The following is a 24,112-nucleotide window of genomic DNA, read 5'->3' as shown; positions in this document are numbered from 1 at the left end:
CTTTTATCACTGAGATTGTAATCTTTTCTCCATCCATAACTCACTAGTTAGCTACAGATTAACACTATTTTAAGACACTGTTTACCATCCTAGACAGGATTGATGCATTTCCAGAGACGTGTTTCTGTGCATGTCGTTGGTAGTTTCCAATCAATAGTTGGAAGTAAAAATGAAGACAAATACTGCAGTCTTGTCTTAATCTTTCTGTGAGAAAAATTCCCTCGTCCCTTATTTAACATCAGTGAAGGGAACAGGAGAAAAAAAAAAAAAAAAAAAAAAAGGAAAAGAAAATGGGAATGTAGTACTGACGTTGTATTCACTGGAAGAAAAAAGCGTGACTTCCAGGTGCTTCCTATACACATAGTGAAAGGGGTTGGGGCAAAGGAAACAATCCACACAGTTCTGATGGTCATTGGTATGTCTTAGTTGAGATTACATATAGCTGTAGAGGGCTTGCCCTGTGCTCATGGAAGCGTATCTTATTCCTGAAGAAAAGGATTGGGTAACCTCAGAGGTTTGTTCCATTCCTAATTTCCCTGACTAGCGGATTGGTTTTGTAATCAAGGTGAGGTTATTGAATGCTTTGGAACAGTTTATGTTAGTATTATGTGTGAGATAAATCACTGTTACCTATCCCGGGGAGTAGTTTATTTTTCTGTACTGCATATAGATCTCAAAAAAAACTTTCCTTTGATCTGGGGGAGAAAAGATTGCTCCTTTGCAGCAATCAAAAATCAGGTCTCTGAAGCCATAAATGATTCCAGTGCATTTTTTAGAATGAGGTATGGCAAAACATGTCATCCATGCTTTTTCTTCTTCTAAGAATAGTCTAGTTGAATTCTTTATATGCTTGGTTACATGCCATAACTCAAGGAGGAAAATAATATGCATTGTTCTTGTTATTCATATGAGCTATACAGTAATGATATAACTATGCAAGGCAAAGATCACATTGAGCTAGACTGCACAAATTCAGAACTTTAAATATATATATATATTATAATTTCAGAACATTTTTAAATGGCAGTGAAAACATTTTTTTTCCCTTTTTTATACCAGCATATAGACATTTTGTGTATGTTTGTCAGATCCAAGCAGACCTCTTTGTTTGTAATAGTCCTGACAGCACTTATTACAATCAGTCAAATCAGTAATTTGTGAGCTCAGGATTTACAGAATAATTTTTAGAGCTAGCATCTAACAAGTCATGGTGCATTTAATCTTTTCATTGCTTCACATATTTTTGTGAATCATTCAGTTAATTTATGCAACTATTTTTATTCTTGTGGCACTGACTGGACTTTCTGATACTAATACAACTGTCACTTGAAATGGTTCTGTAGACATGTTTTACAGCTCACTGCTTTCTTCAGTGACATGAATGTGAAAACAAGGGTTTACCTAAAAATTATTAGTCTATTTGTTGTAAATTATGATGCATATTGAGATCTAAGTTCATTCAGAGGAAACGTAAATCGGCACAACTGCCTTGTTGTATGGTTCCTAGATGTTCAGCCCAGTCAGTTACCACAACTGGGAGGACAAGCATGTGAGTGGGTTGAATTAAATGGTCCTACATGGTTTTAGTGAACATTTGGCTCCCACATCCATCAGGAAAACCTACGCAAATAATGTAGTTCTCTAATTCAACCCCAAAACACATTTTCAGTCCTTCTAATAGGTTTTATTCAGCAGAAGTTTTGCCCTTAAAAAAAAAAAGAATGTCAAAAAAGGTATCATTGAAGTGGTGAATGCCATTTAACTAAAGCCTAGAACAACAAAAGCTGAAGCTTCTGACTTCTACCTATCATTTTCTTTTCCTTTGTTCATGTGAGTAACAGATAAAATAAGATGGTACTTGGAAATTCCTTACTTGGGTGCTTATAGTTTGAGTGGCAGGTCAACTTTTAGACTTCCTGGAGAACCACAGAAGTATTTGCAAAGCTGGTCAAAATTACAGTGCTTTTGCATAATGAGTTTAGTTAAGATTAACATTTTTCATAGGCAAATTTCTTTTTCTGTGAAAAGCGTATATGGGAATATACTATATTGCCTGGTGCTTTGTGCTAGCTGGTGTGTCTCTGATTCGCCCAGATGACTGGGAACAATCCGGCTCACCAACAGGCCAATATTGGAGTCAATATTCCACCTGAACTATTGCACCCATGTCATGCCATGTCATGATAGCAGACATCTATTTCTTTTGGTATTGTAAAGACACAAACATGGTGCACTGGCCCCCATTCATCTCAGAAGTGGAGCTGAGGAGTCCCTGAAGCTGACTGGGAAAAAAGAAGGGGACAAAGAAAGCAGGGATAGTGGCAGGCTTGGTTCATGTGCAACTCCATGGGGTCTGGAGATGTTTTCAGAACTGCAACTGGTCATACCTTTATTTGATTTTGGTTTTATGTCAGCTAAATGAGAAAGAAAGATGTGAAGCTGTAATGCAAAGTGATGTTCTGAATTTTTCATGTTTATCAGATGTACTGAGCAATGTTTCTAGCTTCTTCTGATCCCTTTTTAAAAAATTCTCTCCCCTACTTTTCCTGTGTTTCGGTCCACTCAGTCTTTTTTTATTCATCATCAATACCCAAAACTTCAGGTTGTTTTCTTTTTATTGTTGGTGGTGGTTCTTTTGGTGTTTATTGTTTATTTGTTTTAAAACACTTTCCTATGAGAAAAACTACCTATTAGAATCTTATCCTTGCTTTGCTTCTGTAGAATGAGCTATTTGCGAGTATATTAAAGTTAATTTTCACTTATTGTAAGCCCTTTAATGTAATCATGTATTGTAAGGAAAAAAACGCTCATATGTATGTTCCTAATCATGGGTAATTCATATTAGTTGCCTTTAGAATTCACAAGCATGTTTCTGACATGTTAATTGTTATATTGGTATCTGACTAAGGATACAAGTAACTCCTAATTTTTCCCCCTCCTCTCACTTAATGTTTTGTTTGAGGAGATCAGTGCATTTTGTCTGTGAAAAGCCCTGGATTAAATGCCACCCACCAATGATTATGTGCATGTTTCGTTTTGCCAAAGGAGGTTGTCAGACACTGGGAGAAATAATGTAATATTGATTGACCTAAGACTTTAATTAACTGACAAGTAAGTTTACAAAAACTGTCATATTAACTTTTCACATCATTTTAGTGGGGCAGAAAAGCTTTGTCACACAGCACTCATTCATTTCTTGCTCTGCTTACCCTAGGGTACGAAGCACAAAAGGGAAATAAATGTGTTCCTTATTTCTGATGCAAATAGTATTCTGCAAATATTAAGTGCAGGGAGGACATTTCTTATCAGTCAACCCTGTTTCAGCCTAATACAACCCAAATAAGTGGTATTTGACTTGCATGTTTAGATAAGCATTGTTGGCTCTGTTTTGAACTGAACCCTCAGATGTGAGGTTGGCATATGGTTTCTACCCTGCAAGAAGCCAGTGGACAGCTTCTACATTGTCGTTTACCAAAAGGTTTGAATACTTTATAGACTGTGTTTATGTGTTTTTTGGTGATGATTCTAAATCCACTTGCATTTCAACTATGTAAAGGACTGCTGTTCCCTTCCCTTTCTATTACTATCAATTTTACCCACAGCTTCCTCAGGCCAGTCCTTAAGGAAGGTTTTCCTTCAGAGAACTGCTTTCTGAGCCATGACATTATAATAAGTGTATCATTTCCCTCGTCTTTTGCTCTTCTCCCATTTCATTTTAACTCATCTTTTACCTTCGGTCTTCATTTTTTACTGAAATGCAACATCTATCAGAGCTACAGTCTCTCTCTCTCTCTTTTTTCTTCTTCAAATTTTTCTATCCTTTCATTTATTTTGTTGCAAATCATCAGACAGATGCTTTCTTCCACATGCTAATACTCCCTGCTAGAACCTCTGTTTCTGGTCTGGTCACTTTTCCTTGTTTATAGCATCTTTCCTACTAGCTGCCTTTCTGTTTCCTTTGTCTACTTCTGTCTGTTAACAGTCATTGTTAAAATTATTTTCATGTTCCCTTCAGTGGAATTTCTTTGGTAGACTTTTGTCTTTTTCCTCAATCAAATTCAGCTGTTCTTTGCTCTCAGCCAAAGCCTCTGCCCTTGTTCTTGTCTTTAATTGAGCAAATCAATTTTAACATTGAAAAATAACTAGAGGCCTCCCAGATACCTAGTGCTTCCCTACCAGGATGTAGATATCTAAAGGAAAAATGATCAGTGCAACTAACAGAATTCTGGGAGCTACTTCAGAAAGTGGCAAGTGAAGCTGTGACCACAGGTTCTTCTTGTAGAGAAGGAGTATCCTGGGGATGCAGCAATTAGTGGTCCATTGCCACTGAAGCTATGCAACTTTACAAAGTTGCTCACATCCAACAGCAGAATTAGGCTTTCTTTTTTCTTTTTCCCCAAGGGAATGAACACTTTAACATCAGCTCCTTCATATTCAATCTCTTCTCTGCCCTCTTCCTTGCTTGTTCTCAGCCCCCATTTCTCACTGTCTTTTAGAGTTCTCACCAGTCTTGTTCTTGTGACCCTGAGGCTGTTGTTCTTCCTTCTGACAAGCCTGGAGCCCCTGGAGGAATGTAATGAATCCCCTATCCCCTCTTGTGTAGTCTTTGATTAATGACAGTCTCAGCCTATCAGTTCCCAGGAACTGTGTGGTATCAGCCTGGTCTCCCACATCTGTGATTAATTAGTCAAGGGAATAGAAAAAGCTGGAAAAATCAAAACCACTCTGAAATGTGTTGGCTTTGCTTCAGCTTCAGCCTTTCTTCCTTCATCACTGAGGAAGGAAGATCTGGGTTGGACCTCAGGATCCAGGTCAGGCTCCTTCACATTCTTGTCACTCTTCCTCACCAGAAGACAGGTGTTTTTTGGTTTCTGAGGCAATGAACAAGGTTTCACATTGAAGAGATCTATTACTACAGCACTGAGCTTCCGAACACCTGCTATAAGCCTTTTAAACAACTTGTGTAGAACTGCTATCACATCTTCTACCTCTCAGCTCCATCATCACATCTGCTGGGTATGCTCATTTGTTCATACTAGGTATTCCTGTAAAATGATGGTAATTGCTGAACTCAATAATGATAGTGATACCACATGGAAACAGGCTTCTCGGCTTGATCAAAACCACTGCATTGTTTCAAGTTTCTTTCCTCTGGACAGAAAAATCTTGGTTCATACTAGAAAAATATACTCACAAGCAAAAGGAAAGAAAGGAAAGCCAAAACCCCAACATTTTTTTTTTTTTTCACAATGGATTTTAAATTCTGCAGAAAATGAAGAGATAAAAATGTATCAGAGCTTATACCTGCTAAATTTTGACAGCCGCTTCTTCATCCCACTGCCTGAAAATGAATCAACTTAATTATTCCTGTTATTGTATGCATGCAGCTGGCTTAGAGTTGCCTCTTTATCATTGGCTCCAGCTACTGTCCTTGTATGCTGCAATAGTTAAGAAGATTGAAAACTGTTTTTTGTTATTGTTGTTGCTTTAGGTTTGGGATTGTTTGTTTGTTTTGTTAGTTTTTATAATTGCAAAGTATGCAGACTGTAATAGAACAAATGATCAGGGATTTTGGTATCTCTCGTTAATTGTTTAGATTGTACCAACACTGAGCTTAAATTTACTTGTGTAGGATGGTGTATTTGGATTAATGTTCTAAAATAATGCGGAGTGAAAGCTTGCTGCAGGCTGTAACCAATGTACTAGTGTAGTGAAGTTACAGATTGCAATATGTGGAGATAGGATAGGAAAACAAAGAATGGCATTAAATTTTCTTAAAAGGACCTTGAAGTCTCTCAGGATTACTCTTCTGAGTAGTCTGGAAATATAACTGTTGATCTAGTTAAGATAATTCTTCTGCTTAAAGCTTAAAAAATTGTCTTGAATTACCTGAAGTACGCTTTAAATATGTAAAGTTTTCATTAAAGTGGTTGACAGGTTGCTTGTAAACTGAAGTCATTTCCTTTCACTTCAGAATTAGATTTTCTTTATGGCCTCCTTTGTAAGTAAGCACTTTTCGTTAAGAATGATTTGGCCATTTCATTCTACAACCTTATTTTTTGCCTGCATTGTTGATTTAACTGAAGGATATCCCTTTGTGACTAAAATGATCAAGCTGGATCTCAATAGCCGTATGGTATTTTCTTCTTTTTTTTTTTTTTTTTACATTGTACAAATGGAGCTGTTTCTTTTCAGGAACGTTTAGATAGGAAGGATGCAAGGTATGAATTGCAAAGATGTCTTCCCTCCAGTTTTCTGGCTGTTGTCTTGTTGATTTTTTTTTTTTTTTTTTTTTTTAAGTGGTCACATGTAAAAGCCAATGAATGTCTCACATCTCAGATTCTTCAAGTCTGGTTGCAGAGGGGGGAGTCTCTGGATATAGCACTGTCCAGTGAGTTGTCTTTTATCATACGCTGCAAAGAGATAGGGGAATCACACTTTGCAAAATTTGCTAATTTCTGAGCCAAATTATGAAAGCACCAAACCCAGTACATCATTGTTGGACTCATGACTTAAATCTGAGTCTTGTCCATGCAGAAGGAAGTTAGATTGTCAGATTAATGGCAATCATTTAGCACAACGTACCAACAGACACACACACCTGAGTTATTTACCAAGCAGCAATCAGTGTAACACATGCCCCAAGACAATTGAAGTGCAACACAGCGTTTCTGTGACAGTCTTTGCATCTTTCTTGAGTGACCTGTGAGAGGGCCTTTACATGTGAAAAGGCATGCTAATTCAAAAGAAGCAGTGATGTTGTGGGGAAGTTATGAGAAGTGTTCATCTTCTACCTGTTGTTCTGCAGGTGGATTGTTGTGAATCTGCAGCCTTCTGGGATGTTGTGGGGGTGATTTCTGAGAAGATTGGTGCTGCAAGTTTGTAGAAAGAGGGTTTCTGGTGAGTGGAAGGCTCAGACTTGAATTTCCAGAAGCTTTGCAGGTAATGGTTGGATGTCTTAGATGGCAGCTAGTCTTCTCAGGTCATGCTAAAGACAAACTTTGCTCTGGTATGGTATGTTATGGTATAGTAGCATAGAGAGGTGGCCATTTTGTGCTGCTTAGAGTTGCAGACAAGTTGCTGAAATGCAGTCAGTGGGAAGATTGCAGTATAGTTGGGTGTCAGGCTCTGACAACTTTCTCTTCTTGACATTGATGCCTTCTCGCTTTTTATTTTGTTTCTTCATTCTAGAGCCTAAGTGTTCAGACTTCTCCACAATCCTTAAAGGCACAAGCTTTATTTGCATAGATAAAAGTCCTTGTGGCAAGAGACAAGAGTGAGAAAAAAGAACAAAAGAGGAGGAAGTGCTGCAGAGGCAAAATAATCAGAATGTGATATGACAAAGTTCAGGTCAAATAAGCAAAATACAAAGCTAGACAAAAACAGTTTAACAAAAAAGATGCATAATTTAATGTTATGGTGACATCAACCAGAGAAATGAAAGGCAGATTAGATGGATACAAGGCTGAGAATAAGGTCCTATGGGTCGTGGCTGTTCGTTTGTTGTTTTGTTTTTTGTTTTGTTTTGTTTGTTTCGTTTGTTGTTTTGTTTTTTGTTGTTTGTTTTGTTTTTTGTTTTTTGTTTCCTGTACTGTCTTTCTCTTACTGTCTTCAGTGAATTTTACCTGTCTTAGTCATAATGCAGAACTTGGGATTCTCATACCACACAAAAGGCCATCAGATAAAAAGGACGTGATTGAAAGCAAACGTGCCCTCTGAAACCCTTGTCTCTCAGTAAGAGAAGCAAAGTGTAATGTAATTAAAAGAACTATTAAAAGAACTATCTACAGTGTTCATGTGCAATTACACTGAGTAGAGCATACCTTTAATTTCATTGTAAGGTCAGATACACACGGAGGAAGGGTTGATGCTGTCTTTCATACAGCAGTAATCAAGGGCTGGCAACTCAGCTTTAGAAATTTCAAACAGATTAGAGGATCTTGGCAGTGGTTCCCAAATGCTCAGGAGACTCACGGCAACCAACAGCTTTGACATTTTGGCCAGCTAGTTAAATATCGTTGGCTATAAACATTACAAGGCGATTGATCACCCCCTTATGCACTGGGCCTGGGGCATATATGCTTCCTGCCTTCTGTCTGGGCAGCAAGGGGAGCCAATAAACCAAGTAGCTCTTTGATGATACCTTATGAATACCTTTTCAGATCAGAGTGATGAAGAGGAATTTTCATTGTTTGCATGTTAACCACAACATAGAGTACCAGAGAAAGAAGACAAGTGTTTGTACAAGATTTTGCAACTAAGCATAACTGAGAGCACCTGTAGTCCTGATTACAGAGCTTGCAGCTCAGGTTTAATGCTGAAAAATCAGGGCAGTATGGTGGTGCTAGTTAGCACAGCAGTATAGTATGCTTAGTTTAGCAGTTATACTCTACCTATATGTTTGAAATGGCAATAATTTGTTGCTTTCTAGCAGACAGGGAATTTAAATGTCTGAACTTGTGCACTTTTTTTTTTTTTTGCATGATAGTACAGAATTGATGACTGCAGTCCGAGTATAAAACCACATGTAGTAAACTTGTCTGGTGCAACTTCTCAGCAGGCCTGAGAAAGTGGAAGTGAAGCCAACAGTTGAATGTCATACTCTCTGTGACAGTGAAAAGTTAAGCACAGTTCGCTGGGAGCTTGGACATTAGTATTAGGAGGTACTATGTTTTCAATAGGAAAGCTTGGTTTCCAGTCTCTCCCCTCTTTTCCCTTCCTAGTACGAGTATGGTTCATAATAGTAATTAATTGCAATTAATAATGTATAACTATATAAAATATAAATTAAAATTAATTCACAGCAATTAGTAGTCATTGCCAAGAAGGCAGAAAGAGCAGGAGAGAAGATAATTTTAAGCATCCAGCTTATCGCTAAGGTTGTCTGCTTAAGTTTTCTCCGCTATTCCTTTAAGGTTGTTTCTTTCATTGTGTTTCCTAAGCCCTTTGGGTAATAAAACAAGACCCAGTGATATCACTAGGAGAATGCCACTAATCTCATTGGATGGTGTAGCAATTTGTTAACATTCAGGTGTTACGTTTGCTTGGCCTTACTGTTTGTAGTTTCTGAGGTGTGACAGCATGTTTATTACTTAGACTGGTATGATCTGTGAGTGCACTCTAATGTAGTCAAGGAGGCATTACTACCTCTAAGCAATCGGATGGCAGTCAAGAGGAGTTTATCTTTCAGATGGGGAAGTAGCAGGTTCCCACAGGCTAAGCAGCTCTTCAGAAGGGTTTGGCTGCATGTGGCCACCATCTGAAAACAGATACTTCTCTATATAAAAGGCACGGTGCATATCTGTAGAGTACAGAAATCAAAGTTGTTTTTTTACCATCAAACCAAGTTTTATACTTGCTCAAACACACAGCAATGTACCTACTAGATTTGTAGGAGTGGATAGAGGAGCTCAGCTTTGTCTGGGCCAGATTTCCAAGATCTACTGAAGTAGCATCTTAATCGCAAGGATGCATGGAAATGTGGTGAAGGCATTTGCTTTCCAGCCAACAGCTTTTTGAGAAACATCTTGCTCTTCTTGAAGTAGATCTCTGGGATGGATATTGTCCCTGTAGTAAGGAAGGAGACTGTCTTCCATTTTTTAATTGCTTACTTTCAATTGCTGGCCACAGCTAAAATGAGTGTTTAGATCACATTTAGGAAATAATTTACCACTCAGGAAGCAAAAGTAAAAAACATAGTACAGGCAATGACAGTTACAAGACTAAGACTACACGTGTGAACCAATGAAATATTCGTATGTAAAGTTAAGTTTCTAGAATGATTAGGGAACTTGTGAGGGGCTAAGCTTCTGTTTTAAGATACACAAAGAAGGTGGAAGAACAAAGGAAAATGAATGGTGCAGAAAAAGTTCTTGGCCTCTGTGTAGCTGTTAATTTCTGTCATGTCTGCTTTTGGTGCTTTCTAGATGTTGGATTTGGGTGGAATAGGCCTTTCTAAAACTGACACTGTTTTCAGCCAACTTTAGCACAGCATCGGATAAATGTTTCAATGATATATGTTTCAAATGTTTCTCTGATATATAATTATTTGAACTAAAGCCAAGCAATTCTTCTTAGTTAACTGTGTCTCAGCAGTTTTCTCGGATAAAATAATTATTATGCAGATTGATGGCTGTTGCCCAGCCATCATTCATTCTCATTTTTGGTTGGCATTTTTTATGGCATTACTTCAAAAGCAATTCTGTAATATCCCTGGCAAATTTATCTCTCTCTCTCTTCTGACTAATCAACTTCTCTTTCTTTGACTGTATATGATAATAATGTGCCTGCAATGTAGAGTTCTCACAGGATTACCAAAAGGTTGAGGTTGGAAGGGACCTCTGGAGGTCAGCTGGTCCAACTCTCCTGCTGAAGCAGGGCCACCTAGAGCTGCATGCCCAGGACCATCCGCATCCGGCTTTTGGGTAGCTCCAAGGAGGGAGACTCCACATCCTCTCTGGGCAGCCTGTGAAAAAGTGTTTCCTGATCTTCAGAAGGAACCTCCCGTGTTTCAGTTTTGTGGTGGTTTCACTGTGCTAGGCAGCTGAACACCACAACTGCTCTCTCACTCCCCCTCCTCAGATGAGGAGGGGAAGAAGTAAAGGAAAGAACAACTCACGGGTTGAGATAAGGATAATTTAATTAAAGAGAAAAATATATATATTATTAAGGAAATATTATTATTAATTAAACAATTCAACTAAAGGGAAAAAAGGGAAACGGGAAAAGGGAGGGGGAAAGGGAATAACAAAACAAAACAAGTAAAGGCTATGTGGAAGTGCAGAGGAAAGAAATTACTCTCTACTTCCCACAAATGAGCGATGCTTGACCACGACCTTGAAACAGGGCCTCAACGCACGTAGCCAGTGTTCGGGAGGAGGACAGACGTTTTCACAATGAGAGCCCACCCTTCCCCTCTTTTTCCTTCTTCCACCTTTTATTGCTGAGTGTGACATCATATGGTATGGAATATCCCTTTGGTTGGTTTAGGTCAGCTGCCCTGATTATGTTTCTTTCTCACTTTTTTGCCCACCCCTTAGGAGGGTTAGAGAGAGTCCTGATGCTGTGCCAGCACTTCTCAGCAGCAGACACAACACTGGTGTGATACCACTGCTGTTCTAGCTACAAGTGCAGAGCGCAGCACTGTATGGGCTGCTGCAGGGAAAGTTAACATCCCAGCCAGGCCCAGTACAAGTTTGCACTCTCTTTCACTGGACACCACTGAAAAGGGCCTGTCTCCCTCCTCTTTGCACCCTCCCATCAGATATTTATATACTTTGATGAGATCTCCCTGAATTTTCTCTTCCCTGGGCTGAACAGTCCTGACGTCACATTGGAGAAGTTCACAGCCTTCCCACATTGGACAGATGCTCCAGTTCCTTCATCATCTTGGTGGCCCTTTGCTCTCCCCAGTATGTCCATCCTTCTCTTGTGCTTGGGAGCCTACAACTGGACACACCAATCTCTCCATCTGAGAGACCATGGAGATTCATGGTAAACTTGCTGAGGACTGAAGCAACATAGCTACAAGGCAGAACAAGGAGAGGGAACTGGAAGTGCTTGGAGGGTAAATAATAATGATCACAAGGACAGTTGCATGGCCAGACCCTCCCTCCTTTCACCATGACAGCAATGAGGGAAACAACAGACCACAGCTTGTGGCTTATCACTACTGCCCTTTAGTCAGGAGAACACCTTTAAGGCCCATTAAGGCCCAGCAGGAGAGTTGTAAGACCTGAAAAGCTCTCTGCAGTATCTACTGGCTGGTACACATCACCTGGTTCAAGCTGGCAGAAATCAGGATGTGCGTCTGCACTCTCAGCAGCTTAGGACTTCACAACTTTTTTATGCTGTTACAAGTGCACTGTAGTATGCGTGCCTGTCCTTGACATGACAGGAGTATCATCTCAGCTCAGAATCCAGAAGAGCCACGCTACTGCTGCCATGAGCACACGAGCCACAGACAGAGCGGGATTTACAGTCCTGTAACCAGCGATCGTAGTTCAGCTGTCGGGAGACTGTCAAGTGATATATGACCCTTTCCCCACCAGTCCCCCAAAATAATAATTTTCTTGTTTCAGAGCAGATGGGCTTTTGCTGTAAGCTTTGTTGCCCTGCCAGAAGTTGGCTTATTTTCTGATTACGCTACAGAAAAAATGACTTGAGACCAGATACTACTAATCTTCTGTACCTTGGTGGTGGGCTGGACTCAGCTGCCCACCAAGCTGCTCTCTCACTCCCCCTCCTCAGCAAGGCAAGGAGGAGAATAAACAATGAAGCAGATCATGGGCTGAGATAAGGACATGGAGATCGCTCACCAATTGCAGTCACAGGCAAAACAGACTCAGCTTGGGGAAGATTAATTTACAGCAATTATAACAGAGTAGGGCAGTGAGAACCAAAATAAAAACAACCAACTAACGAAACAAAAAACTAAAACCACCTTCCCTCCACCCCTCCTTCTTCCCAGGCTCAACTTCAGTCTCAATTCTTCCACCTCCTCCCCACGAACGGCACAGGGGTATGGGATCTGCGGTCAGTCCCTGATGCTTTGTCTCCACCATTGTGAGTGACTGTGAGGGCACAGTCACTCTCTGCCCCTGCTCTACATGGGGTCCCTCCCACGGGATGCCATCCTTCCCAATCTAATCCTTGCAGGCAGCAGCTCTTCAGGAACTGCTCCCACACGGCTCCGTACCACGGGGTCCATGTGTCAGGAGCACACTGCTCCAGCACGGGTCCCTCATGGGCAGCAGCTCTCCTCAGACTCCCTGCTCCTGTGTGGGCTCCTCTCCACGGGCTGCAGCTCTGGCCCAGGGCCTGCTCCTGTGGGGTCTCCATGGACCACAGCCTCCTCCAGGCCACATCCACCTGCTCCACTGGGGGCTCCTTCACGGGCTGCAGCGTGGAGATCTGCTCCATGTGGGACCCATGGGCTGCAGGGGGACAGCCTGCTCCACCAGGGACCTCTCCACAGGCCACGGGATCTACTGCACAGATGCCCATAAACCCAATACAACCTGGAAACCTTACTCTGACACAGAATAAGGTTTGAGACAAAAACACAGAAGGTGTTAACACAGGTTTTCTTTTCCCTTCCTTGTCAACCACAGGTAATGCAGGTAGTGAAAGAACAGATAATGAGAGCACTCACTACCAAGCCTAGCTCACTGGATCAGTTCAAGAGCAAGCTTCAGAATCTCAGTTACACAGAAATACTGAAAATACGCCAGTCTGAAAGAATGAACCAGGAAGATTTCCAGTCTCGTCCAATTCTGTAAGTACTGTCTTCTCTCCTAACCTATTTTTGCATGGAAGTATTAACAAATGTGAATGATGTTTGTCAGCTCTTCAGGGGGAACTGAAGTAAGAAAGCTGTCCAGGGAGCTATGCTCAAAAGCAGTAGTGCAGCATCTATCTGCACAATGTGTATATGTTTTCTTCTGCTGGGACTCCCAACTTTTTCTTTGAGTTCAGTTAAACCAGATTTATGAAATCCCTATAGGGTCTCACCTGGCTTACTTGTAAAAAACAATGCTCTGACATTTCCTGGCTTTGTATGATTGTGTTTATGAGCCTGTTTTTGTTGTCAGAAATGACTTTTTTTAATTTGTATTTTTTAAAACTTTGTCTTCTGTCCAAGGGCCTTTAAAAATTGCAGATGCCATTTCTCAGAGCCAGACAAGATGCTCAGAACAAGAGGACTGACTCTAGAAAAAAGTGGGGTTACGTATTACTGTCTTTATTGATAGCATTATCTTTGGTGTTAATGAAAAGCCATTATTTATTTGTAAATGATAACATTCTGGCAGCAAGACAATGGGATTCTCATTTCTCTGTTGTTTACTGCAAAGAATCAAATGCTGATATCGCCACCACAGCTCCTGCCTGCTGCTCAGAATACTCTTTGTTCAGTTATGTGAAAAATGGAGGCCGTACTTGGCTCTGGACCAGAGCTCATGGCTGAACTAATGGCACAGGACAGGTTCAGACCCCGCAGTGCACAAAGGATGTGCTGAGAATAGCAGGAACCTTTTGAGATCAACAGAGAAATAGTGAGGATTCCAGAAACATCAGTTGAAATGTCATGAAATCTTGACTATGTTTGAAGTGTAATGGCTCATGATTTCCCAAATCTCCTTTACAAGGCAAAGCTGTAGAGAAGGATTTGGACCAGGGAATTTGGGAATTCAGATGCGAGATGCTCATTTTGTTTTGTTTCTAAAGGATATAGATATATCTAAGTACAAGCTCCAGGGACACATTCATCCAAGGGCAGTTGGGCAACAGCAGAAGCATAAACTAAGTGGAATTACACACTTAAATTTTAATCATACCAATGTGGATCAAAGGGAGAAAGCTTCTTTTATGTTTTCAATGTATTATAAGATAGGACCTAATGCCCAATTAGAACTGATGTCACTCAGTAATGCATCAATTAAACAGTTACAAATGATTCCAGTCAGTTTTGCATCATTACACTGATCAGAAATCCCTTGCCATTCCCCTGCAATGTTTAGTGGTTCCAAGCCACTCAGTAGTGCTAAGCTTGTCACCAAAGCTTCTCGTTTTCCTTGCTTCCCCTGAGTCAGATGTTTAACTATGATACAGGTCAGCTATTTATATTTTTGTGCAGAATTGCCTAGCTTTGTTCAACTTGCTAGTGCCCTCTGCAAGCAGTTTATTTACAGTATTGCTCTGGTTAGTTGCAGCCACGATGTAGAATTTCCTTCCCTATTGTGGAATGAATGAAACAGCTAATGCAAATAGTTAAAAGCAAATGAAATGTTACCAAAGGACTCGTTTCAGATTCTGCACAAAGGCTAAGCCTAAAGGCTATAGAGGCTAACTAAATCAATAAGGTGTTTAAGCAGTCACAACTGCATTTGCAGAGATTTGGCTGCATGCATTTGCATTTTGATTGCATCCGTGATCACGTATTCTTGACAGTGAAAAGAAACGGTTCTTTCATTTTCCCATTTGATTTGATTCCGTGTACTGAACTCTCTCAAATTGCACAGATGACACGGCTGATAAAAGTACAGAATCATGGTCCCATTGTAGGAAAAGAGACCGTGAATGAAGAGAGCAATCGTGGCTGTGCTGTATATTTTAAAGCCTTACAGATATGCTAAAAGAGATTGTGCACAACTGAATGTAAAGTCAGTGGGCCTCGTTTAATTCTGCTTGAGCGTATGCCAGTTAGATGATGTTTTTTCCTGCCTTTAGCATGATAAAAGTCTTTCTTTTGCTGTTCTTTGTATAAAGTACTGATGTTCTGAGTTTTCAAGCTGCTGGATGAGGGAAATTTCAGTTAAGTTGGACTTGAATGTAAGTTGGAAAATACTGCTCTAGATCCCTGTAAATGCAGCAACCTTTTTTTCCAACAAGTAATTGTTTCTTTTATATGATCATTGCTGTTTCACTTGGAGCTCATTTTTTTTTCAGAGGGAAAGTAGAAGTCCTACAGCACAGAAAGCATTCAAGAGCTTGGGATCATTACTGATCATCCAAACCGCCGTTGCACAACAAAACGTTGGTTTATTTGCAATGGCTGTGGAAGATGGTGTCTAGGAAGGAATCCTATTGGCCTGTAGAGAACCAGAGATCTCCTTGACACATTATGTGGCAATAGGGATGATTTAATACTGGATAAAGTTCTGATGTCCATATGGAAACTTGCTGGTTAAAGATAGTTCATGCCAGTTAGAGAGCCATTGCTAAATAATATCTGGCTGACAATTAGTACATACAGGAAAATAGATGGAGGGGTGTGGATGCTTTTCAGCTTATCTTTACAGATTTCTCTGCAATATTAAAGTCACTAGTGCCTGCTCTGAATGCAGGAAGAGGTTAGGGGAGGGCATAGCTACCAGCCGGAAAGATAAAAGGACAAAACCACACAAAAGTATTTCTGGGATTAGTCTTCTGTTACATTGTAATGATTTAAATGCCTGAAATATGCCCCATCCTGGAAGGGGATTATAAGCAGGAAAGGTAAAAGTTGGATTGAATTGAACTAGTGCCAAAGAAGAGCTAGTTTCGTTTGAATAAATAAAAAAAAATAATCCAATATTTTCCAGATTTGAAGACAGGTCTGTTATTTTAGAAGCATGTAGCTGATGGCAGGATTTTGCCTATAGTGCTGAGACCAGTGAGATCAGAAAATTACCGATCATATATTAATCTATAGTTCCCTCAACCCTTCTGTCATATCAACCCACTGACTTTTGTCATTGTTACATCACAGGAACACAGGAGGAAGCCAACAGCAATTTTTAAAGCCTTAGACTTTCCTAGTTTGTTCTCTCCCTCTTTTCACAAGGCACAAACTGTTCCGTTGATGTCATCTGAAGGAGAATAAATACATTTTTTCCAAAAATACATTTGCATTTATGATCTTCCTTTAGCTCTTTGTTCCCATGTGCTCAAGCACGGGGACTACTGTAAAACTGAAGAAAGTACTACCTCTGAGCTTCTCTGTTCTGAAGACAAATACAATGCACATCAGCAAAGAGGCAAAAGATGCTCTGGCACAACAGCAAAGAATCAAAAGGCTTCCCTTCTTTCCTAGTTTCCTTTCTCCTATGGAAAGTCTGTCTTAGACACTGAAGTACTTCAGAGGGGATTACCTGTTTATTTTTGGATTGGTTAGAAATCCGTCTCTTCCTCTGATTTGTAAAGGGACTCTAGAGGACAGAAGAGGGAATACTCTGGGTTCTAATAATTAGTTTTTATTGTGTTGGTTGACTTTTTTTTTTTTTTTTTTTTTTTTTTTTTTTTTTCTCCACCCAGTAGTGTCTTATAACTATAATCTTACGATATCTTTAACACCTCTTTAATGACAGAATGACCGTCACCCAATTGCTAAATTAAACTACCTAAACGTCACACTGATGTTTTTATCAATTTTGAATGACTGAATTCAACCCAGCTAGAGACAAAGCCATTCAGTAGTCTGCACTGTGTTTTAACACAGTTCTTCTCTGCTCCTGCTCCCAGCTTTTACCTGAGGAATGGGGAAGCACATCACCTCTGAAAGGCAAGACATTTATTCAAGCACAAAATTTTTTTGATCACAGTTTTTAACTATTCAGTGTTTTCCTGCCTTAGTTCTCAATAAGAAAACAATAGTGTTTGAAATTATCCTAAAGGACTTATAATACATTTCTGAAAGGTGGCCTGTTTCTATGGTTACAATGGTTTTTGACCAGCCATATTTTCCTAGCTTGTAAATATGCAGTGGGTTATGCATCAAGTACTCCAACTATTTTGTTAATACCTGGGGGAATGATGGCATTTCTGTTTAAAGCCCTGATGTCTCTAACAGAGAACTTCCAGTGGTTTCAATGGGGTGTTGGCAGAACAAAGGTACAGGATCCACATGAATGTGGATATCAGCAGAGACCAAACTTCCTAAGAAGAGAGACATTTTTATGTTATCGATGGAATAGCACAGCTTTGCTTTCTTTTGATGATGACTGCTAGAACATACTGTCAGACAGAATGATTTTTGGTATTACCTAATGTGCGCAGCAATGCAAAGTTATGGTTCAGACACACTTCATATTTTATAAACCATCTACACATTCAGTTATTTTTTTAATCTTACCAGGCTTACTGTCAAGTTGATGTTTCAACCTGTCTTTTATGTATTCTTAATGAATCTAAGTGAGGATATAACTGATGAATTCAGACACCTCTGAATCCATGTGATGCTATATGAACACAAGCTTTAAATATTACACGCATATTTTTTCCACCTAGTTCTTGACACTTTTAACTCTTTTATCAAAGTAGGATGTAGAAAATGGATTTCCTAAAGGATGTATAATAACATTTCTAAATGCACTGCAAGTTTCTGCACTCCTGGGCAAGGGTAAAACTTGATCTTTGAGCAGTCCCCATCATCGGTTACTCTTCCACCCAATTCTGCTAGTAACGAATTAATTTAACTGCATAGGATCGATAAGAAACATATAGACATATAGAGCTGGTAATCATTTTGGCTCAGTGGCATTGCTCATTGCTGTTCTTTCTTGTTATTTCAAAGTGTGTTTTAGCCTTCTTGTGTTGTCCTAAATGCTAGTAAAGTGTACTAGCAGAGGTTTGTGCAACAAAAGGTGACAGACCCTCAAATAAGCTTCACAATGTTCCTGCAATGAAAGAGCATTATTTGCTGCACAGAAAGCTTGTTGATGCTTTATAGGAAGTCTTATTTTTAGATGCATAAACTGAGAAACAAGTAAGTTATTTGCCTGAGTCATACACTGATGCTCTAGTGAGGAGATGTCTAGAACAGAGATACCCTGACTCCCGTGCCTCGTTATAAGAAAACTTTTTTTTTTTTTTTTTTTTTTTTTTTTTTTTGGTGCGTGTGTGGAGCAGGCTAGATTCTGACCTGGGCATGTCTCTCACTGTTGTCTCATTTGGACAGAAACATCTTGTGAGACTCTCCATCTTAGAGGAAAGAAGATGGATTTTGATTGAATCTCACAAGTGCCTATTTTCTTTCTTCCCAAGGGAACTAAAAGAGAAGATTCAGCCTGAGATCTTAGAACTTATCAAGCAACAACGTCTTAATCGACTTGTGGAGGGTACCTGCTTTAGGAAACTCAACAGTCGACGTCGACAAGGTACAGCTGAGACTTCCTGGTCTAACTTTTTATTATCACTTCTAAAAGCTGAGATGATGAGTACTGCTCTTACTAACAAGAAGCTTGGTTTTATTGCTGTCTTGACTACTTTTACTAGGGAACATCTGAAAGAATCTCCTAGTTGCAATTGTAGAATTTTCTGTGTTTCATTGGAACTGTATTTGGTTTCATCTGGAATAAGTCCAGCATTTGATGAAAATCTCAAGCAGCAGTCTGAACTTAGTATTTTCATTTCTGCCTCGGTGTCCAGTCGCCTTGTTCTCTCAGAACAAAATTTCTACCTCTGCAGGAATAGCACATGTAACTTTGTGTAGCCGCAATTTGAGTGTCTCAGAGTTGGATCATATATTTTCTTGTAGGTTTATTTAAATTATATTACTAAACAAATAACACATGTCCAGTACATTTATACATGTGATGAGCTCATTTTGTACCTTTCCCTCTAGTATTGCCTGTCCTTAGTTTTTGCCATGAATTACCGTATACATTAAATATATTATGGTGTTCAAATGTACTTTTAAAAAACACTTAGATCAGTAATTTGTTTACATTCAGATGAATAATGATTGACAAGAGAAGATTATTTTCCCAGTCCTATGAGTCATTGCTCAGTACTAGATTTACAGCTTGTTTTATATAGTAAAACTTTTTATGGTTCTTTTTCCTCTCATAGGGGCACGCTTCATTCTTAAGACAAAGTAATGTGTATATAGTGTAAATTGAGCAGATTAATTAGAATTTTATCAGAAAAAAATCCCTTTAGAACCCCTATTTTGTGAAGATTCAGATTGCTGTTTGTTTCCCAACTGCAAATGCAATGAAAAATAGGAAGTTACAAAAGCTAAGTACTGCTAAAGATCAGTATTTGAGACCTTCAAATCAATTGTGAAAAGTTGCTTTCCTCACAGAAGGAAGAATCCCTGCAGTGCCTGATTTCTAAGAAACAAGCAGGCAATTTTCTTTAATGTTGAGTGGTTATTTTGGAAAATTCCAAACCTTTATTAAAGAGTCAAGTTGCAGAAAAATATGATGCAGCTTTATTTACTCTCCGTCAAGACTGCAAACACCTATAAAGCCTTTTGAGCAGAATTTAGGGAAAGAACATTAATATTCCACTGTGACTTCTGTACAGATTTCATAGGAAGGCATGATATGTGTTTCCCTTCAGCAACATCTTTGTGGAGTGGAAGTAGCTGAAGTAATGTGTAGTTTTGTTTGGCTATCAGTAGTGAGGGTTTTTTATTTTATTATTTTCAGAACCTTAATCCAAATGACTGAAATTCTAGGGAAGAAGCAAGGTCTGTGGCAAACCTAATTGTTCTGGCAGATCTCCAAGAGGAAGACTATTTTATCTTAAACTGTTGTCAGTCCATAATTCATAGGATCAAAAACATTAGGAGATATAAATTGGTTCAACTTATTTGAGTGGACCTGATGATAATAATAAACAAAAGAAAAAGAATAATAGCAACTTGATCTTCTGGTCCGCAGTTAAGAATGTTACTGTGTACCATGCCTTGGACTGAACTGTATGGGCCACCAGATTAATTGCTTCGATGTCGTGTTTTTTCAGGGCCAAAAGAGTTCATGATTCTTTGGAAACAAAATATTTGTTTCCATGTCTCAAAGAGCTTACTTACCTTCTCTTAAGGTTGTTTGGTTTGGTTTGGTTTGTTGGTTAGTGGTTTGGATTTTTTTTTCACTTTGTCAGATACATGTCCATTTAGAAGGGCATGTTTCGACATGCCTTACAGTTGTGTGTACTTTATGTCAGTCTTCCTCTATTCCCTGAAGTGAAAGTGTAAGGTATCCCCCTTTGAAAAAGGGAGGGAAAAGACACAACAACCATTACTAAAGATGACTAAACTCAGGAAGGTCTAACACTATGTAATACAATGAACAAGAAAGCATGGTAAACACAAACATGTTTGGTTTATAAGCTGTTTAATTGGGAACGGTCCCTCTTAAGGTATGTACAGTGCCTGGCATAGTCCAAATAGTGAATAATTGCAGCTGACACAAAGTGGAAGAAGCTCCTGAAACTCGCCTCTTTCCTTCAGAGTTGCCCGTACCCCAGCCAAAGCAAGCTCTAAACCAGGCCTGTCATGATGTCAAGAACTAGAAGATGAGCTAAAGTGAAGGACCAGAGGCTTAGCAAATGATGCAGACCAGCTTTCAGATAACTCCCTGTATGTCCTACTAAAAATGGTACAAGTCCCAGACTCCTGAATGTGCCTTCCCTTACCTTTACTCTACCTTCCTATCTCTTATCCCCTAACCCACCCCACAGTACATGTGCCCTGTGCTTACTGAGGGGATCAGCAGGAGCCCCACCACCTGCCCACTACCCCAGCTCGCTTGCTCTGGAGCATGGCCATGGTCCATCCAGATTGACTTTGCACCAAAACAGGAATGGGGAATGCTGTGAGGCATCACGGTTTGCCCGTTAGGTGGCAACCTCCCTTGTAAGAGTAGTGAAATCAGGTAGCTGTTCTACCTCAGTGTGTGTACTGCTCCTTCCTATAATTCTTTTTTCTCTTGAGACAAATCTACAAATTACACAAGAGGAACCTGAACATTGCCTACACAGGAGAAGCTGAAAGCATTAAATTGCCTACTTATAAAATAATTAACTGGCGTTATTCCACAATAAAGACTCCAGAGAAAACTTCCATTAAGGCTGTTGTTTGAACGTGTGGCAGGACACACATGGTTAGTCACATTAAGTTGAAACAATTGACTTACAAAAAAACAAAAAAAATGAGGGAGAGATTTTACATCCTCTTAACAACCTTATGAGAGGAGGTGAAAAGCATTTCTTACATACAAGGCATTGGAACACATCCAGCCCAACAGATGATTCTTTGCAGGGAGCGGGACTGAAGGTTAAGCGGTGAAGTATCTATAGTCAGATCTCTGCCTTTTGTATTCCAGCAAGGGATTATTGTTCAGCAGGGTCTCTCTGCAGCTGAAATCCAGAAATACTATTATTGTCCCAGCAGGATCCTTGCCACTTTCAAAGAGTACATGGCCTTTGCCTTGCAACGTTTCACAGATTAACTGCAGTACTAACTCCTGTTAGGCATTCTTAATCAATAGGAAATGAAAAAGTAAAATCTGGTCTGCCATTCTGGTCACTGTTCAATGGCAGGTCATGAAGTTCTGCAAATCCCCACTTTGTTCTCTGACTGTGGACATGAGCTGACAGACAGCCCTCTTCAGCATTCTCCTTTCTTTGGGAATCCCTAAAAGAAAGGGGTGAAGACTAAATCAGAAGCCTACAAAGCTCTTTATTTATCTTTTTTACAAAGCCCTAAAAGTTATTTTTTTCCAGTAGAGCTAAGTAGCAGATAAAGACATTTTATTGGGAATAATAGATACTTCTGTAGCTGCCATCCAGTATATTTGTAGTTTGTTGCTGGGTGCACTCTTGGAAATAAATTCCCCTTTTAGCGTAATAAAAGATTATAGAGAAGTTGCATGTTATCAAAGTGGTTTTGCAGTTGAAGACAAGGTTTCTTGAACAGTTATATTTGGAAGGGAAAGAAAGCCTGATGATGCACACTACTATATTAAAACACAAGGCAGAATATTTTTTTTAGTAACCTGGAAAGAGAAAAATTAAAAAAAATCAAGCAAAGACAAATCTTCCATCTCTTGCTAGGATAAGTGACTCACACTTTTGAATGAGAACACACTTTGTCTTTTTTCTGCAAAAAGCTACCGCTGCTACTTTGTTCCACCCTCCGTACTCCCATAAAAATAATATTGTTCAAGTATGTGATATGCTGAGAGGAACTGGTTAACCAAAGTGCCTTTGGCATTACCACAAGCCAATTAATTGCCAAGTCTTTGCAGAGCTTGTTGGCTTTCATCTAACCAGTTAAGACCAGTTAGAGTGACAGTGTGTCACTGTGGTGACAGCACAGTGAAAGAGAAAGCGTGCGTCCACAAACATGTATCTAAAAGCTACATCCAAAGAAGAACCCCAGCTGGCTAAGGCTGAGGTGGTTGTAGAGGCTCCGAGAAGGCAGGAAGGGTTACATCCCATCACTGATGTGCCGTCTGCCCTGCTCAGCCTGGCTGCTGCGGTCGCTCAGTGGCTGTAGCTGAGGGAACCTCGTTAGTTCCATTTATAGGTTTCATTTAAGGGCTTTCCCCTTGACAGCCAAGCTGTGGTACGATGGCAGTTATTAGTGAGCCCACAGGAGTATCACACTGGATGTGTTTCTAGCTTCAAACTCTACGTCTATTAGTTCTTTAATTAACCTTGGGTTATGGGGAATGGCTGTAAGAGGCTCTGCAAGCCTTCAGAGCAAGGCTTTCTTATGATAAAACAACCTCTTCCTGAAAATGAAGTACAGAAATTTTCACTGGGCCTTTTCTCTTTCTTCTGTTATTGGAGCAGGGGGTTGAAATGGGAACAAGGTTACCAAAATGGTCTAACTCTTAGGAGGCTGAAGAAGCAACCTTTTTCAAACCCTCAGTAAAAACCATAGCCCCGCACTAAGTCAAAAGGAATTCATAATATTTTACTTTAATTTACTTTATCCAGTTATATCATCTTCTTCACCAGGTTATTGACAAGGTAGTGAGACCACGTTGGCTTTTATTAGGGAAAAAATGGTAGTTGTAATCTTAGTGTCAGAAGGATATATTGTCCTGAACAGTCTTGGAAACACCGAAGTTGCAGGTAAAGCTGGGTATGTAGCCTCCTGCTACAGTTAGTAGAGGCTTTTCTGTGGTAGACAAGGTGCAAGACGGTCTATTATCAGGTTTAACAGGATATATTTTTTAAGCATCAGGTTTTGAAATGCTTCTGGTAGAGTTCTCTGTAAAATTTCTGAATCTAGAAAAGTTTCACACACATCCTAATGATGTACAAGCTGCCCGACATATTGCTTTTGTGTGTGTTCTTCAGATGACAATCTACTGAATGAATGTTCCTGCTTGCTCTTGTTTCAAATCCCTACAAATGCTTTGTAAGTGGGGCCTTCCTCTTGACCCCATACTGTGCAATATGGTACGTACTGCTTATGGTCCTGGAATGCTTATATTTCAGCAGCTCTTTTTGTATGCATCACAGAATCATCATCTCAGGCTCTCCTACCCACACACCTTTTAGTAGTGTGTATGTCTTTGAAGCAAGTAAACAGAATCTTCCCCATCACTGTGTTGACCTTTTGCCAGTGGTTGGTAAGGTCTTTTGAAACTTTTCAGAAGAAGGGGCTGCACACTCACTAAGTGGTTTGAAATATGTGGTTTATTTTCTCCAAACATTTTTGCATTTTGACAAAATCTTCTAAAAAGCTGTATGGAAGCCCACTTTCAATTCAAGCTGAATTGCCTTTCACTGTGTTATATTGCATTGTATTTTAAATGGCTGGCTAGGGGACTTCACAGGGTCCTTTAAAAAGAAGTAGGATCTGTGAAGATTTTACTGAAGGAGCGAAGAA

At 39.7% G+C, this 24,112-nt stretch overlaps 1 protein-coding gene across 6 annotated transcripts in view; it reads left to right on the top strand.

Moving 5' to 3' along the window:
• ELMO1 (engulfment and cell motility 1) overlaps window positions 1-24,112 on the top strand; it is a 320,073-nt gene that overhangs the window by 279,719 nt on the left and 16,242 nt on the right. For all 6 annotated transcript variants that reach the window (XM_035319248.1, XM_035319246.1, XM_035319251.1 and 3 more), the window contains 2 exons: window positions 13,113-13,276; window positions 18,523-18,635. In XM_035319248.1, the coding sequence (XP_035175139.1) occupies window positions 13,113-13,276; window positions 18,523-18,635 (277 nt within the window). The remainder of the gene's footprint in view (window positions 1-13,112; window positions 13,277-18,522; window positions 18,636-24,112) is intronic.

Source organism: Oxyura jamaicensis, chromosome 2 (genome assembly GCF_011077185.1).
Source record: "Oxyura jamaicensis isolate SHBP4307 breed ruddy duck chromosome 2, BPBGC_Ojam_1.0, whole genome shotgun sequence".
NCBI lineage: Eukaryota > Metazoa > Chordata > Aves > Anseriformes > Anatidae > Oxyura > Oxyura jamaicensis.
The sequence above is the reverse complement of the archived record's forward strand: the minus strand, read 5'-3'. Positions and strand labels throughout refer to the sequence as shown.